We start from the raw sequence: 19,059 nt of genomic DNA, 5'->3' as shown, positions 1-19,059 counted from the left end.
CCTAATCTACAAAATCATGACTTTGATGATAGCACCTTCTTGATGAGATCAAATGGCTTCCAGTCCAAATTCAGGCAAAGTATTTATCAGACCAACAAATGTTCACAGAACTATGAGTTTAATAGGAACAGCTCAGCTTCCAATATTGAATTTATATGAAAACAACTGCTAGAAAAACTTGGCCTTGGAGTGTGGACCACTGCAGTTGGTTCTTGTGCATTAAAAATCATTTCAGCACTAAATTTTAGTCTTTGGGATTTTGTATTCCCTCAAGGATTTGCAATCAAATATTATGGCATTATTCGACAAGAGAATCAGTAAGTAAAAATGACAGTTTTGCCTTTGATGGCCACCTTGAGTGTCAAGATCCATAACCTTTTAGAAATACAGGTATAATGCGAGTACAATAGAATAATCTTTTATTCAGAAGATCATTACCAAGGAAATGAATCTGTGTTTCCTTATATGGCTACTGGCCTGACAGTGTTTTGCAGATATACCCTGAATGCAGGTGCATCTTTTCCTTATTTCTCTGCCCGAGACAAAGTAAATCCCAGTGAGAATAATGATCTAAATTCCCCATAAAGATAGACTTGGGAGAGTAAGATTTGTTTTTTTCTTGACTGTTTCTATGTAGCTTATAGAGGTCAGAGCAGTCAGTCATAAAAATTCAGATGCTATTCTGGTTAAAGTCACTGAGAAGAGGCTGGAAGCATCTTCTTTCATTTTTTACTTGTCTACTTTTCTGACGTAGGAAGGATAAGCTATATTTATGCCAAAGATGCAAAGTAGATAAGCAGAATCAGTTCATAATTTCTGCTAACTTCTAACATTTCAAATACTATCCCCCCAGAATTTGACATCAAAAGAGTTTTGCAAAAATAAGTCTCTAGATGTCATCCCTTCAGTCTTTTATTGCATGCTATGTGTCTGGGAGAGGGAAACCCTATAGCAGAACATCACAAATGGTGTGCAGATGTATTGTACATGCACAGCTGCTCCCAGTTTGGGGTGGACGCATTTCCAATCATGGAAATCAAGCATAGAAAATCTGTTTCTTCTGTTAAAAGCAGTTTTTGCCTGCATTTTATGGGAATAAAAACATGATCCATATTTTCTCACATCATTATCCAGTTAAAATTTTAATCATTACAAAGCCATGACTGGGTTCTCTGATGTGGGTGTTTCACAAAGCAAGTCACCACAAGGATGGTTGGCACAAAGGAAAGGATTGTCCCGCTCTGCTCCTCCGCTTCACCTCAAGCATCCTTCAGGTGCCACAATATGAGAAGGACGTAAAACTATGAGAGAGTGTCCAAAAGAGGGCAACAAAAATAGTAACGGATGTACGAGGAGCGGCTCAGCCCAGAGGAGCTCAGAGGAGCTGAGGGGAGGCCTGATGGCGGCTGCAGCTCCTCACAGGGAGCGGAGGGCAGCGCTGAGCTCTGCTCTGTGTGACAGTGACAGGGCCCGAGGGAACGGCATGGAGCTGTGTCAGGGGAGGGCATTGGGGGTGAGGGAAAGGGTCTGCACCAGAGGGCGGTGGGCATGGAACGGGCTGCACGGGGCTGTGGGCACGGCCCTGAGGGCTGGAGTTCAAGGACAGTTTGGACGCTGCTCCCAGACATACGGTCTGATTTTTGGGTGGTGCTGTGTGGAGCCAGGAGTTGGACTCTTATGAGTCCCTTCCAATTTGCGATATTCTGTGATTCTATGGTTCTGTTATTAGGATGGAAAGCATAGGATAGTCTGTTGAAGAGGTAATAAGAAAGATGTCTTAATGTGGTAACAGATGAATTCATAAAGTTAAAACGAAGAGGATTCCCCTGGTTTACCTGCTGGATGTCCTTCCAGTGTTTGATGGCAGACAGAAACCTGGGACCTATTTGAGAAGGTCAGGTCTTTTTTCCTGAAGTTTTGACCAAGCTATCTGGCACTAGACCTCCTTTCTGTTGTGCAACATGAAAGTGTATGCAAGAATTATATCAATATATCACCTAATACAATGTTGTGCCAGTGAGCAGCAAGGATATATAAGAGAGACTACAAGAGAATGCTAAAAAAAAAAAAAAAAAAATTAATCATAGAATTTAAACCTATTTTCTTTGTCTTGCTGTAAAATCAGTTATGAGATTTTCATAATAGAGAAAATTAGTTCATAAGTACCATTTTAATTTTTCTATCTAAGCACAACTATTATCCATTTATTAAATGTGAAAAAAAAATGGGAAAGAGACAAATGGAAATTATTTCTGGTTCCCTCATTCAATCTTTCCACCCACGTAATTGGAGAGACTTTCAAGGGAAAAGGGATTTAAAATTATTATTTTGTGGATATGATAAATCATAAAGTGGTCTGAAAGTTATATTCACTTTTAGGAGCTATCTGGAAATGAAATAGGTTGTTAAGGATATTTCTCATAAAGAGATCACCTGATTTTTTTTTTTTTTCACTGCTGTTTGGCAGAGCTAAATTAATTTGTTTGGAAAGATGTCATCCAATGTAACATCATTTGCAAACTGCTATTTTTCTCTTCACAAACCTACATAAACCTACCGTCCATGTAGCTCAAACTGTCATTGCAGAATAAATCAAAGGCATTAATATATGCCTCCTGAGGGCTGTTTATATGCCAAATATCTGTGTTCACACAATAGATAAAATTTTATCATTGTCAAGATGCAGTGAGATTTAAGAGTGTGCCCAGAAACTTTTAAAAAATGATGTTTTTATTAATATGTTTAAAGACTGCCCAGAACGGAGAAGGTCCTGAAGTGTCAGGCAAGCCTGAGAGGTTGCTGGTGCTCAAGGGCTAAAGAGGAAAACTGATCCCCAGATTTGATGGTAGGTGGGGAAGCAAATACTGCAATTATGAATCTGGGAGCAGGGTTGGTGAGAGAAGAAGCAGGTGGAAAACAATTTGCTGTTGAGTGAGCACTGAGGGATGATCTTCCCAAGAAAATTCTTAAGACTAGTTGATGCTTTCATAAAAGTGATATCTTTATAATGTCTCACAGTTCTTAGAGGTTTGGGGGGAAATAATCTATCTTCACAAACTGTGCTCCATTTTTAATTTATTTTCCCAGGGGCTCAGACTGAATCCCATTTGGAATCCCGCAGAACCACAGATCCCAACCTCTATCATTTCTGTAAATTGCAAACGCTGCCTACTACTATGACGTGGACAGCACTTGTGGAGGGAAGGCTCAGGTAGCATGGAACAAGAGAAAGAAGAAACTGTCAAAATCTTTTTGGACAGCACTAATGGCTGATAGCAGTAAGTGCCCTGCTCACTGCTGGCTGCAGGACTCTCAGCTCTGCCTTTGTGCAGTGCCTATTTCTTCTGCAAGTTCTTTAAAAGAATCTCTTTTAAATAATTCTCTCTCAGATGATCTGAAAAACATTGGCCAAAGACAATGTAAAGAAGGCAGCGCAAGCATAGTAGCTCTCCACATTGTTTAGTAAAATGAAGAAAGAGAACAGTGTTGTTAGAGCATTCACATTATTTTAAGAAGTGTCCTTAAGGTACATTATCTCAAGAAATATAATATGGCAGTATATTTTACTCCTGGGCTATCACGAGCTAGCACCATACCTGACCCACCTGTATCACGTGTCCTATTATGGACATAGGAATGCGGATATTTTAAAATCAACACTGCTTAACAAAGTGTGCACAGTCTGCCCTAACTTTTACTGAATCCCAGTAATAGCATGTGCTTGGTGCGTGCAATAGAGTCCTAAGTTTTGAATTAAGTGTACCCACTGAGTGACAGAAGCCATGACAGTGGGCGTTAGCTCTAGATGGGAAATTGTGTTTGTCTTTGAAATATCTCAGACTTGGTCCAACTTTTTCAAATTGTGAAAGCAAATAAACATTAACATTCTAAAATAGCCCCATTGCTTTACTGCCATAATTCATTCTCATTGCTTTCTTATGTGTTGAATATGAATTGTATACTTTATATAGAAAGCTGCGCTGTTCAGAGGAGGAAGCAATTTCCAAAAAAAAAAAAAAAACAAAACCAAACCATCCAACTAAAACAACCAACCAACCACTAACAACAACCAAAAAACACAACCACAAAAAAAGGCTGAACATTTCTAAGGGGTCTTTCCATTAACCTGTCTATAAAACTGTGGGATGTTAATACTTGGCACTGATCTCAGGCTGGGATGCTTAAAGCTTTGGCTAAAAGTAAGGAGTAATGACAAACTTGAATCCATATGCTCTTTGCTCCCAGTTCTCTCTTTGTTGTAGAGGATTGAGTGTATGGAGTGGCATTCTCTCCCTTTCTCATACAGTTACACCCAAAATGTTCTGCACAGTCTGTAGTGCTTAACACTTTTGAAAGCATAGCACTGACTGTACTCCATGCTATGAGCTGAACCACGAACACACGCAGAGCCAACATTCCTCTGGCCCTGGAGTCCCAGAATTTCTCCCATGTCCCCAAAGAACTGATTTGGCCTCTCTGTTCTTCACCAGGGGAAGGTTTGGCAAAAGCATTGTCCTATTTCTTAGAAAGATGCAACCAGACAAATCTAACAACAACAACAACAACAAAAAGAAAAAAGAAAGGGAGATCTATTTTAGGTAATAATAATATAAAAAATGAATAAAATGTTTGAAATTTTCCTGGTGCTAATCATAACAGATGGTAGAAATCAATTTGCCATTAATTTACTTTCATGTCAAACACTCAATATAATTAAGAAAAGTGTCATCTAAACTTTCAAATTAAAATTATGTGTAACATAGATTCCTCATTATCATACTAATACCTGTGAAAAGCTGTTTTCAGTTTCAAAGCTTCACAGCCTTTTTAGAATCAGACTTCAAAGCCTCCTGGCAGGAATTATGGGTAGAAGGTTAGGACTTAAAGCTAGATTTCTTTAATATTATCCTTGAAGTGGGAGCACTTGTTTCAGTTGTTAATTCCCTTTTCTAAATTTCACACATGCAGTGAAGCATGACTATCAGTGTTACACTCTGGTTACCATTTGCAAGGCACCTGCACAAATAAATAACAAGCATTACTCTCCCTAAGCCTAACAGAAATTGTCCGAATGAATCACAGGCATGATTTAAAACCATAATCCAGTATACGTCTGTGGGTTTATTCCGGAAGAAAGCTATTTGTCTTAGTATTAATTACTGCCAAATTAGAATAGAGAAACAAATCTGATAGAGGAAAATGCATTGTGTGCCATTTGCTTTTTAATTGTGCCAGTAACTAATCATCCTTCCATAGATATGAGACATCAGGAAGAACTCTTGAGCTGTTTCATTTTATACCTGCTTTGCTACAATTTTTTTCCTCTGTAAGCTGTTGCTTTCAACCATGTTTTCAGCATTTCAAGCTATGACAAGCCTTTCTTTCTTTCTTTTTTTTCCCCTATTTTTTCTGTTTAATCTTTTACAAACTGATCAAGAAAAGAGCTCCTGACAGTCACCATTCTTTTTTTCCATTCTTTTTTTTTTTTTTTTTATTATGAGTCATCCAACCCCTCCTGTGTCTGCTGCTGGACCTCAAAGCAGTGATCTCAGGTTGTTACATGTGGCTTACTGATGGCAAATATAAGTCATACCTCTTTAGAAATATTTGTGCCTCACATAACAGGAGAAAATGGTAACAACTTCTGTGAGTGGGAGGGAGGATGAGCCATGCAAAAATTCTTTCTCATTAATTTTTTTTTTTTTTTTTTCAAAAGATTTGAAAATCCTTGCATCAGCTGAGGAATAAGGAAGAAAATCAAAGAGTAGGGCAAAGAACAGAAAGGTTACCATTCTTCATTAGCAGAGAATATGTTTGCCTTTGTAGCACAGCAAAAAGCAACTGCTGGGCAGAAGCTCTTCTCAATGGGAAGAAATAAGGAGACCCTCTTGCCAAGTTTTAAGAAAATTTCTCATATAGGGTTTTGACCAGCCCGTCAGTGGGAGGCCGGAGACAGCCTGTGTTGACTATTCAGAAGGAGCTTTGGAAAGTTCCTAGGATGTATCACAGAGCATTGGGTGACTTGGTTTTACATAGCTGACAACACTGAGGACTGGTCCCAGGGCTCCTGGAACCCCAACTTTAACAAGTAGAAGAATTTAACTTCTACTTTGGAGTTTAAATGCAGTTAAATTTTGTCACTAGCAAAGTTACACCCTCAGTGTGCTGTAGTAAAAGCCATGAGGAAAGTTACCACATATGCCACTATATATGTGGGATATGGTTTAGTTTATCTAGTAGCCACACCAGCAGATTCAGGGTTCAGAGTGTAACACATAAAGCATCTTTATTGCCTTCTTCCAGGCCTATATAAATGATAGTTAGCTCAACAAACCAAGTTTATTTTAAACCAAACTACACTTGAACAAAAACAGAACAAAGCCTGCACTTAAGTGCCACCAAAATGATTCCTATGAAGACAATGCTTTTTATTAGAGGTGTTAGTGTTAAATGTAAAAATATTTGCTAGAACCAAAATGCCTTTCTGTCGGAGCAGTAAGTGTCCAGGCAGAGCAGCTCAGAATTGCATCTTCACATGTCTTTGTAAGGGAGCACTTACTCAAACAGATCAAACATCTCAGTGCTTAGAAATGGAGAACACTGGTGTCACAGATACCGCCTACTTGGTGTAGAATGACAGAAATCAATGACTACTTGAAAAAAGTGACACTGAAAGTATGGAGCTACTTCTGAGAGCTTGACATAATGGTGCAAATTTGTATTAGGCATGAAAAGCTTCAGAGACACAATGACATAGGGGTCCTTCAGTACCACTGTGTGATAAGCACTCAAATATCTGGACCACTGAATGCAAACCAGGCCTTAATACATTATAAATGCTTCACTTCCATCAACTGTCAATGAAATGGGAATGCAAAAAAATGTGTGATCTTGTGCTTTAAGGAAAAACACAACTCCAGCTAGCCTCAAAGGAATTCTGCTACCTACCTCTCATGTATTAGATGTAGGAATAGCACAACATTTCATGATAAAAGATGCCAGATATGAAATTCTGGATCTTATTATGTGAAGAAATCATTACAGACAATAACAACATTTCTGACAGATAAGGAGCTTCCTCATTTATGAATGTTGCGTCTTCGCTTGGTTATTATATTAGTTTTCTAGGCTTAGGGGATTGATCAAAAAACTCAGGCAAAACTTTCTACAGCAATTTAAGCAACAAAAAAATGTACCAACCTTCTTACAGCTACAGGCATCAGCTCTCACATGCTGAGCCGACAGGGCAGAAGGGTTTGCTCAAAAATTTGGAGCAGAGACTGCAATCTTAAGCTGCATTATGCTATTGGTCTTCAGGTCACTTAGTGTCTCATGGGATAGTGTGCACATCCCTGGCTCCACAGGAGGACAGCAATGTTTTAGCAGGGGAAGCAGAAGTCAGAAATGATAAATTTTCCACTGTGATCCGATTTCTACAGAAAGGAAACTGGGAGATGTCCAGGAACTACAGCAGGGGTGGGGCATCCATAACTTCCCTGGAGAACCTGTTCCAGCTTCACCACCCTCACAGGAAAGAATGTCTTCTTCACATCTAATCTAAGTTTTTTAGTTTAAAAAGAATCACAAATAATTCTCAAGGGTAAAAATGTTGGCATCTCAGAAAAGCAAAAAGGAGAATAATTTACACGGGTAGGAGCTGGAGGGTATCTGGAGAAGCTGGATCTCATTAAAGCTGCCACCACAGGATGCTGGGGTGTTAAGCAACACAGACAATTTGGAGAGTTCCTTGCTTTCATAGAATCATAGAATGTTTTGGGTTGGAAGGGACCTTTAAGACCACCTAGTTCCAGCCCCCTGCTATAGGCAGGGACACCTCCCTCTAGACCAGGTTACTCAAAGTCCCATCCAGCCTGGCTTTCAATGCTTCCAGGGAGGGAGCATTCATAACCTCACCACCCTCACGGTAAAGAATTTCTTCCTAATATCTAGTTTTAATCCACCCTCTTCCAGGGTACCAGTTTCAACACCAGTCTCTGAGGAATACAACTCACCAAAATATTTTAGAGTGAACTTTTGTTCTCTCGGTAAATACAAAATGCTGTTTGGTAACAGAACCAAACTCAACCAGATTTTCAAGATGGAAAGCATTTGTCATGGACTGACAGAAGCAAGAGATTAACCAAGTATTTGCTCAGGCATAAAAAAAGGTTGATAATCTGGAATAAATTATTGTCTGTAAAGAGGTCAAAATGTCCCCATATTTTTAAAAAACAAAGTAGGTGGGGTAGGAGATGGGGAAATAAATACTATATCATGGAAAAAATTGAGGCTACCAGAGGGCAGAATATGAAGAATAGGTCACAGTTGTGCTTTACTTGGTATCTCACCTTTCAAAATTCTGCATGGAATTTAAAGTGATATATAAGGATACAGAAAGTTTTGTTGAAGGATTTTAAGGAGAAGAGAGGTTTGGAATCAAAATTTGAGGAAAGAGAACCATGTGAAAGAATAGATGATCAGAGAAGGCATGCCACATGTAACAGAGAACAGAGAAAACAAGACATAAGGATGTCTGTGGGGAAGCATGACAAAGGAATTGCCCTGAAGAACATCTAATGCCTGAGTGGAAACAACAGCTCATGTCCAACAACTCAGCACCTTTGCAAGGGAGGTCACCCCTGGTTTATGATGCTTAACCTGAACTTGGAACCTGGCTTCATGTTTCAAAGTTGTGAAAACTTCAAACCTCTTCAACATGCCTGTCCTATAACTCAAAAGACAGTTTATCAGACACCTTCTTGTCAGAAGAAACATAAACTAACTGAGGCACAAAATGTAAATCTTGAAACAGATTAACTCAGACTCAAGATTAGAGAGGACTTCTGAGCTGGAATGTGATTCTCCTTTTATGACTAAAGATTGCCATATCGCTCATTTATGAAGGTTAATGTATTTTGAAGCTGTGCATAAGATTTGTTTTGCTGGTGGATGTTATTTAGCTTTCAATTGTACTCAAAATGAAGCAGATTGTCAGTAATGCAAACTGCACACTAACATATGTAATTAGACACCAAAGTAATTTTTAAAGTTTTGAAAGGCCCAAATATGAATCAAGCTAAAGGCAGAATATTCATGTGATAAGGTATTTGTAAGAATCAAGGTAGAACATAAAGTAACTAGAAAGAAAGAAATGAAACAACATAAGAAAGTATGGACAAAACCACAAGTGCCAACTCTACCCTGTGTATTCAAACAAATAGGCTGTTCATGCAAATAACTTCAATAATGTTTTCACTTAGAAGAAAGCAGTGATGTGAAATAATGTAAAAGCCCTGTTAGTCATCCTTTATTTACTAAAGTTTGTTCCATCATACTGTCAAATTGCATCTAATGATCCCTCTTCAAAAAAAGAATAGCATTCTGGACAACAGGAAATAGCAATATGTGAAATGATATTGGTGAAGAAAGCAAGAAAAAAACACAGGTATTTTACCCAGAAGAAGATGATCTGTCTCTGGTGCTTGGAAAGATCTGGATGCAAGGGAAGGGAAGGGAAGGGAAGGGAAGGGAAGGGAAGGGAAGGGAAGGGAAGGGAAGGGAAGGGAAGGGAAGGGAAGGGAAGGGAAGGGAAGGGAAGGGAAGGGAAGGGAAGGGAAGGGAAGGGAAGGGAAGGGAAGGGAAGGGAAGGGAAGGGAAGGGAAGGGAAGGGAAGGGAAGGGAAGGGAAGGGAAGGGAAGGGAAGGGAAGGGAAGGGAAGGGGAAGGGAAGGGAAGGGGAAGGGAAGGGGAAGGGAAGGGAAGGGAAAGGGGAAGGGAAGGGAAAGGGGAAGGGAAATGAGGAGCCCCCCCCCCCCCCAAAAAAGAAAAAAAAAAAACAAACAAACAGAAAGGAAAAGCTCAGCTCATGAGACATCCTCTCCACTCTTCATATTTTGTGAACACCCACCTAAAATATGTGCCATTATGCCATTTGTTTTTAAAACTGCAGCATTGGAAAAGGCAGATCATACTTCGAAAATTCATTAGATATTTTTATAATATAATCTGGCTACAGGAAAATATCAAAACTGAATGATGTCATACTTCACCAGGAATATTGAACATTTGTTAAAGATAGAAATAAAATGCCATTTTCTTTCTCACAACTTAGAAGCAAGCCTGCAGAAGATGTAAATGGTCAAAGATTTGCTCCAATGGCAGTATAACAATTTATACCAGCTCTTACAAATCTTTGCATGTCTATAGAAAGGTTAGGTTTACTTTAGGAATTCTCTGAGTCATTAATTGATTGAGTAAGAGAAAATAAATTTTTTCCATATGTGATGGAAACAGCAAGAAGAATATATTATCTTTGCAGATATCAGAAAAAATTAGCATGAATTTTAGAACATTTCCTTAGTAACTGTTCTGATTTCTAGAACATGAACATCTTTCATATCATACAAGAAATTCTGTTTACTTCCTATCTGTAGTTACATATTTAAAAAGGGATCAGCAAACAGTATTAAGGTGTAAAGTTTGGTATAGGAACTGACAATAAGATGGAACAGAAATTGCAATGACTCTTGCCTATGCTGGTGCTAATCCCCACCTCATGCCTTAAATTTTTCACACTGAGCCATTCTATCAGGAAAATTTGGGGCAGGTTGTGATAGTCATTCTGTTGTGTGTGTAAGTTTGCACAAATATACCTAAGCATGTGAGAATTCTCACTATATCATTCAAACACAGTGAGAATCTGGCTCTATGGTTTGATAATTTACCAGCCAGTATTCTAGTTGTTTTTATACCATATTATAAAGTAAAATGTTAGTTGGTTGGGTTTTTTTGTGCTTTTTTTTTAAAGTTAGTCATTCTTTTTACTAAAAACTCTATAAAGATGACTAATCTGTGTTGCAGTTAGATGCAGGCTGTGATAAAAGTCCAAGTAAACAGCGCAAAATGGTATTAGCTCCAGAACAAATGTACCAGTTTCTTTTTCACTTTTCCTTGAGGCTAAAGTCTCATCCTTTCTTGCTCTTCTTCTTATTATGCCCTGGTGTTCAAAAGGCAGAATTGTGTGACAAGTGCCAACACAGTCTATTAAGCCTGCAATGTGTGCACACTACTACAGGTTATCTTGGGGCCTGCACTTTACCTTTTTGCCTATATGCTGCCAAACCTTGGTGACCTTGGGTTCCTTTCAGTCTTACAGAGCATTCCTCTTCTGGAGAGTTGTGGGCAAAAAAAAGGAAAGACATCCTCATTAAGAATAAGGTTGCACCTTCTGTCGTACATCTTGGGAAACAGCTGAACTAAAATGTCTTGGCTTCCCAGGGTTCTGAGTGCTTCCAGTACAAGGAAAGTAATGATTACCGACAGGCAAAACATTAGGCAAAATGCCTTTGGGAACAGAATAATGCGAGCCATTCTCACATAGTACTAAACAAGAAGCAGAAAAGTAAAAGTTATCTTAGCAGCTCATCTTTGTTTCTTGATTTGTATATATTTTGGGGTGACTTGACAGAAATTATAAAGAGATGTCTGGGGATAATGCACAGCTCCCCAGCTCAGCATAGCTGGGTTCTGTGTGAGGTATATATGCAAGTCTTTGGTTCACAGCTGTCAATTCTTTACTTCCCCCTCTTATATAAACACAACTAACTTACATCATTTAGGAAAGTTGTTACAGTCTGAGAAAAGCAAATGTGACAAAAACACCTTGAAGTGGGTCCCAGGGTCTTCCAGCCCATAGCTAGTAGGTTGGCTCCATGCTAGGTTACAAGCAATTTTTAAGTCTCTGTGCACCAGCTACTCTGGCATGGAGCCTGAGAGAAGCATGTATAAATGTGAAGAGCTGAGAAAGTAGGGTTGAAGAATCTGTCATCTGGGATGTGGAAAACACAGAGTGTGTGTAATGGATTGCTGGCACAGGTTGTCCAAAGGCTGTGGAGTCTCCTTCTTGAAGATCTCCAGAGGCTGCCTGGCCATGGGCCTGGACACCTTGCTCTGGGTGGCCTTGCTGGAGTTGGGCTGGGACCTGATGGGCACTGCCAGCCTCAGCCAGGCAGTGATTCTTTGAGAAGAAACTGTTCTGTAACAATGTCAGAAAGAAAGACCCTGAGGGATGGTACAGGGCTCTTCCTGGATACTACCTACAGTTGAATTTGAACAGGGACACGAAGGGCAGTCAGAAAGACTCCTACAGGTCTACCAGCAGCTAAGGAAACAAAATGTAGACCTGCAGCTGACTGGGGAGAGGACTTGACACTGGCATATCCTCCTTCTCTAAAGCCAGTGTGGTCAAAAACTGAAATAGTATTGCTCTTCTGGACCAGGGAGTTGGCCTGGCTACTAAGTGAAGATGAATCCAAATTGGTGCAAATAATGGACAGGAGCAGAGGATATGGATGCAGGTTTCCTCATCTGCAGAAGATGGTCTGAAGCAAAACAAAAGTTTTGTTGTTGCACTTTACATGGGGATGGAAGAAACATGAGAACTGGGGCTGTAACTATGAAGAATATTACAGTCTAATTTGCCAGTATTCCTCTGTGAAATTACATTATTTTGTGTACTTAAAATAAGGTTCACTGCAAGCTTGCCTAATTTTGGTTGAGAGTTAACACAGCACAACAGGTTCCTTACATACCATTACTTCTGTCTGGGCAAAAGTTTATTTCATATTGCTTCTCACAAGTGAATTTCAGTGTGAACTACAGGCTTTTGTTGGCATTTCTTTTGCTTGGTTCCTCAATAAAAAGCCACATGCAGAATACTAGCACAGACATTTCTTTTTCTTTTTCAGCCCTCATTTTCTAGACATTCCTACTTGAGTTATCTATTTCTTTATACTCTCCACTGGAAATGTAAGGAAAAATGAAACAAAATAACTTGCATAAAAACATATTAGCTGATAATGCCAGCTTGATTTACTTTGCATGCAATTGTCCAAATGATTAACCAGATACTTCTTTCATGGTTCCTACAATACATTCCTTCATACTTTCCCCATTTCATGGTGTTTTCCTGATGCAAACTTTTTCATTTTTTTCTCTCTTTCATCCAGTGATTCAAGTTAACTATGTCACTTGCAGATTAAGCTGAACAAGGCAGGCATGAATCCTCAGAAGTACTTAGGCAAATGAATAGAAATTAGGATCCTAAGCCATTTTTGGTGATTTAGACCTCAGTCTTAACATTTCTCTTCACCTCCTCAGCAGCTGTTTAGACAAATCAGCCAGGTTTCCTCTCATGTGATGGTAACAGACTGAAATGCATGATTTGTGGCTTTCTGCATTTAGAAGTTAGAAAACAAGAATAATAAAATAAGGAAATGTACCTGTTTAATGATTATTTCTGATATTTGAGGTCTATTATGTGGCTGTTTAATATTCTTTTAACTGTGTACATTTACATATGAAAAACATCTGTGCAATCTCATAATTTTGCATAAAGAAGAATATCAACATGAAATGTATTGATTGATGTCTTATATTAAAACATTTGATCAATGTTCAAAGAGCACGTTTTTCAGAACTTTCACGCACAAGGGTGAGGATGAATTCCAGCTTTGAGTACAAAGCAGAACTTATCACCTTAAATCTGAACACGTACCAAAAATTCCTGTTCTGTACACTGGAGTTTTCTATATCTGAAATACTTTAACTTACCAGCGGGACTTTTTTTCCTCATGTTTAGTCAGTATGAGTCTTTTCTAAATTTTTTTTCATCAATTATTACTATTCAGTCTTACATTTTTTTTTAAGTAATACTTAACTCAATGTGTGGTTGTTCTTTTCCTCTTCTAAATGAGGAAGGAGAGATGTGTCACAGAAATGCAACATATATACAACAAGTATTTGTAAGATGTTTTTCAATAATGTTTTTCAATCAATTTCCTATACAAGCTAACACAGAATTTGAGTGTAGAATAGGATTTTTACTAATCCAAATTGTACTTCTGAGTATTCTGAGTTATTCCTCTTCTCTTTTCTTTTCTGGAATATATGCTTACTATCACATCTTCTTGTAGAGCTTCTGCTTCAAAAACATAATGCATAATCAGTTTGATTATGTGACAAGCCGTTTCATCCTTTTTTCATCCTTTTTTCAGTGTTTTCCTTTTTTTTTTTTTTTTTGCCAGGCAATTTTCTAGGTCATGTTTGCATTACGTCTTCCTTTTAAAAAAAATCAGAGATATTTTCAGTGGAATTTCTTTCAGCAAGCAATTACATTCATTGTTTGAAGAGCTAATTTTGATGATATTTCTAAATAATTAGCTTCCTTTTTCTTCAGAAAATCAGAAATACATTTAAGCAGTGGGAATGTAAAGCATTTATAGAATATTTAAAACATATTCTTCAAGAAAACAGGAAATAGCTATCATTAACATTTGTTCAGTTCAGTATCTTTCACCAGCATCATTCAACTTTCAGTCTTCAACAAGATGAATTACAGGAGAAATTATGTCTAAAAATTTATTCCAAACATTTAATATGAACTCTATTCAACTGATAACATCTACTTTTTTTATCTTGAGATTTGAATTTGAAAAGGATTCACAGGCTTACATTATACTCAAGATACAGTGGCAAACTTAACTTTTGTTGAATGTAGGACCAACAATTCCAGAATCAGTCAACAGCAGTTAAAAATGAATCTTAGGAAAATGAAGTCTGAACACAGAATTGTAATGGATCTATTCAGTAACATCAGGAATTACACTTATTCTTGATCACACATTTGGCACTGAGTCTGATATATGTAGGTTCAAGGGAACGCAATCCCATTAAGAAGTTGGTTAGTAAATCCAAGAATTAGCATTCCACATGCACTGAAGTTCCTTCAGAAGTGGATAACATAGATGGAAAAGAAGGAAAAGTCTGAATTTGTACTTAAGATCTATATGGCAACTGAACTGTTACTAGGTGTTGCACAGGTAAGGCCTGTGAAGATGCCAAATAATTCAAAAATATCTTTATGTTTGGTCACTGTTTCTTATTTATTTTGTCAGTGCTCTGGCTCTTATCTGTCAGTTGAAGCCCGGGCCCTCTAGGAGCCATCAGAAGTGTCCCAACTGTGGAATCCAATTTCCAAAAGTTCTAAACTTTGCAGTCACAGACAAAGCTGATGGGTGCTGGGAGTGGTTAGCCCACCCTCCTGGAAACCACATACGTGTTTCATATTGGTCACTTCCTCACTGAAGAACTACTGCACTTCTGATAAGAAATCATGCCCTGGGAAGAAATTGTAGTTTGGAAGAGGAATATAGTAACACCCTTCTGCCTGACAGTGATATTATAAAGAAAATTATAATACATACAGTTTTCCTGACATTCAGGCACTCTGGTAGTTGAAATCAAAATGAGGCCTATTGCCACAATATAACTAACGATGAGAAAATGAAATGTGAAGAGTGAAGAGCTTGGTGAAGAGCTGCCTCATTCAAGTACTATTCACCCAGGTTGCTATTGAAGGGAAGCAAACTCTAGGGTAAAAATAGCAGGCAGTAATTTGAGTATGAGGTAACTTTGTTAATGATTAGTTTGTAAGGCATGTATACAACGAAGACAAACAAAGACAGGTTAAGTTCAACAACCACAAGAACAACTAGAGTGCTAGCTGAAAAATACTTGGCTTTGCTAGTTTAATAATGCTTAAATCTGTAGAATTAGACTGCATATAATATAAACTTTAAACCTAACATGATTGCTGCTTTACACAGTATCTTGCAGAATGACCTGTCCCATTATTAGACGTGGCTTTGCACCAACGTACTGAAAACCAGATTTCTTCTCAACATGTATTCAGTTAACAATCATGCCAGAAGATTTACACCAAAGGGGGGTGGGGAGGAGTGGGAAAGAAAAAATATTTTTATATATATTTCTGAAATGTGAGGAAGTTATTTTCTGGGAAGGAAAACAGCAAGGGCAGATTTGGATTCAGTAGGGAAACTGATATGAATGAAGAGTGGCAATTGATAACAAGCCTAGAACACATCCTTTTCGTCCCTTGTAACATCACTGACTGCCAGCACTACTTCCTTACAAAGTATATGTTCCTAAATGCATATTGGCTCTGCTACAGTTATACGTCATTCTAAATTTGTCATATGCTATTTTATAGATGTTTCAGTTTTCAGGCATAAAAGAAGAGCCTTTAACTTAAGAATACACACACACACACACCCCAAGAAAAGCTTCCTGGCTTAGACGAAAGGCTCAACAACTATTGAGAATGAAGACTTGGTCAGATGCATGAATTACTGAAAGTATGGAAGAAAATGGGCATGTTTAGGCTGATCTGAACTGAGATGGCCAAAGCTTGCATTGCTTTTTAGTAATAACTCCGCAGTCCTGTTACAGTACTCCCCCAGGACTTCTAAGACCAAATTCTGTGCTGATTTATTCCATTTAGGGGACATCATCAGCAGGAAACTTTTCACGTCACAGAGGGATCCCCAACCCAAAGGTGTCTTGGAAAACATTATGCCTATGTCCACAACTGCAGCCAGACCCAGCTTCATTCCCACAACAGCAAACATAACTTCAGCTTTTTGGCAAAGCCTGACCTCCTCCTGCCAGAGCCCCAACTCCAGCCTTGTCAGGGCACACTGAAAGGGGGCTGCTGTGCAATTTGGCTGCTATGTAACCATTCTCCAGATGGCACTTGTCCATTAAAGCATGCTTTGATGACTGGATCCATGAATTTTGTACAGAGACATTTCTTCTCTTAGCAGCCAACATTCCTAGTTGTATCTTGTTTCTGATCAGGCACAGCTTCCCTCCTCTTGCTCTCACTGGGAAAAGCTATGACCAGCTGCAACATTTTTGTGCCAGGTTGCCATGCTGCTGCCAGCCAGTACCCGTGAACATGCAGGCATACTGGGAGAGAAATGCCATGCAGGAGTGGTTTAAGGTCCAGAGGATTCGGTGTGCAGTGCAGAGGCTGCTTCCCCTGCTCACCTGCTCCTTTGCCTTCTGCTGCTTCTTTTCCCACTTGACTTCCCTCTGCACAGCCAGGAAAGCTGTCTGCTCCCTCCACCACAGGCTTCCCAGCTTTGCCTGTTCAGAGCAGCTTTTATTATTCCAGGATATTGCAGGCACTCCTTGGGGAAAGGAGGCACAGGACATCTGTTGGCATTCACAGAATCACAGAATGGTTTGGGTTGGAAGGGCCCTCAAAGCCCACCTATCCCTACCCTCCTGCTGTGAGCAGGGCTGCCTCACACCAGCTCAGCTGCCCAGGGCCCCATCCAACCTGGCCTTGAGTGCCTCCAGGGATGGGGCACCACAGCTTCTCTGGGCAGCTGTGCCATTGCCCTCTGAGGACATAATTTTTTTTCCTAAAATCAAATCTAAATTTCTGCTCTTATAGTTTAAATGGTTCCTCATTGGCTGAGTACTTCAGGTTCACAATCTTCTCAACGCTTCACTAAACATGGGAACACTGGACAAACATAAATTTTTGCTGCATAAGCGTAAATCTGTAGTTAATTAACTTATTCCACATCTGATCATTATTTTGCAGATATCTGCTTGTCCTTCTTTCTACAAAGATAAGCTTGGGAGAGAGGCAGGGGAGTATCCTGGTGCCTGCCTTCACACCCCAACCTTCTCACAGAGTGAGACAGTTCAGCCTTGTGTAGAGGCCCTAACTTCTTTGATGTTTGCTAAATCTGTCTTTCTTTTGCTGAGAGTTTCTTATCCTAACAGAGCAGCTCTACAATATGTTTGCTAATCCTTAGCACACTATCCTCGCATTGTTTGGAAAATTTAACAACTATTACAGTTTTGCAAGAAAGAATTAATCACATAATTCAGTAATAATGTTTCTAAAACAGGCCGCTAACATATACAGTATTTTACTTCTTAGATCAACTATTTCTAAGGATAAGTTACAAAATACAAATGCATTATGTTCTACTTCTTCAAACCAATTGCTACTTTTTAATATCAAATGCAGAAACAACATTCCATTCCCACAGGAGCAGGAAGCAACTTCTAACATCCAAAATGTGAAATATTGGGTGGATACTTCACAAAAGCATCTGAAACCATTCTGAGAGGGGTAATCAGAAGGTGGCAAGCTAATAAACAAATTGCCAAACAAGAAAAAAAGAAACCTCTGCCCTCCTTGCACCCAATCTCATTTGTGATTAACGTAGCTATCTTCTGTCTGTAAGAAACATGCGTTCATTGAACGAAAGCCTTCAGCCCTACTAATCCCTTTTGCATTTTGGTGTACAAGCAGCCACAGCACCTGGATGCACACAGTCGAAAGCAAACAGAAACAAAACGAGAAAAGTTTTAAACTCTCACAATGCCGCAGGAACCAGGGAGTGTTTGAAGACAGGCACAGAAAACAAAAAAAGAACTTTCTTTTCCCTTGTGTTTATGCCTCATTTCCATGCCTGCCGCCAAACTGACCGGGGAGGACCTAGCGCTCTGCCAGCTTTATGAGGAACGCCGGCCCGACTCGCCCGCACGGCCGCAACGCCAGCGCCGCCATCCGCGCAGGCCCGGGGAGGCCACCGCAACATGGCGACGGGTCGTTGCTATAGGAACTGCGCCATGCTGCGCACGTGGGCGGCGGGGAAAGATGGCGGCGCCCGTCTCCGTCTGCCATGTCGCCTGCTGCGCCAACCGGGTGGGCGGCGGGGCCGTATCCTGGGGCCGCGAGGGGCTCCTCGCCTTCGGCAGCTGCCGGGACGTCATGCTCTACCAGCCGGCGGTAAGCGGGGCGGGGAGGGGCGGTGGGGGCCGGCCTGGCGGCGGTGCGGCCTGACGCCGGCTGTTTCTCCTCATCCCGCAGGCCAGGCGGATGGTGGCGGCGCTCCGCGGGCACGGCGGCAGGGTGAGCTGCGTGCGCTGGGCACGGCGGCGGGACGGCGGTAAGTAGGTGGGGTGGGCGGCCTGCGGGGCCCTTGTGGTAATTCCGGGTTTTAAAGTTATTGAGTGAAGTTCTTGAAGGCACGTGTTCTTGTCTTTAAGCTTGTAGATAGCTTCCTGAGGAAAGAAAGTGGGGGTGCTCGTCAGACTGTTATTGTATAGTGCCCACGTTTGGTTTTTTTGGGGGGAGTGTTGCTAAGCACTAAAGTGAAGCCATTCCTCCTTA

At 40.0% G+C, this 19,059-nt stretch overlaps 1 protein-coding gene across 2 annotated transcripts in view; it reads left to right on the top strand.

Moving 5' to 3' along the window:
* The first annotated feature begins 17,112 nt into the window (after positions 1 to 17,112).
* Positions 17,113 to 19,059, top strand: part of ELP2 (elongator acetyltransferase complex subunit 2) — a 34,362-nt gene continuing 32,415 nt past the window's right edge. For both annotated transcript variants that reach the window (XM_031589112.2, XM_031589111.2), the window contains exons 1-2: positions 17,113 to 18,675; positions 18,757 to 18,835. In XM_031589112.2, the coding sequence (XP_031444972.2) occupies positions 18,352 to 18,675; positions 18,757 to 18,835 (403 nt within the window). In that variant the 5' untranslated portion in view covers positions 17,113 to 18,351. The remainder of the gene's footprint in view (positions 18,676 to 18,756; positions 18,836 to 19,059) is intronic.

Source organism: Phasianus colchicus, chromosome 3 (genome assembly GCF_987193195.1).
Source record: "Phasianus colchicus chromosome 3, bPhaCol1.hap1.1, whole genome shotgun sequence".
NCBI classification, from domain to species: Eukaryota; Metazoa; Chordata; class Aves; order Galliformes; family Phasianidae; genus Phasianus; species Phasianus colchicus.
This window is presented reverse-complemented; position numbering and strand designations above follow the sequence as displayed.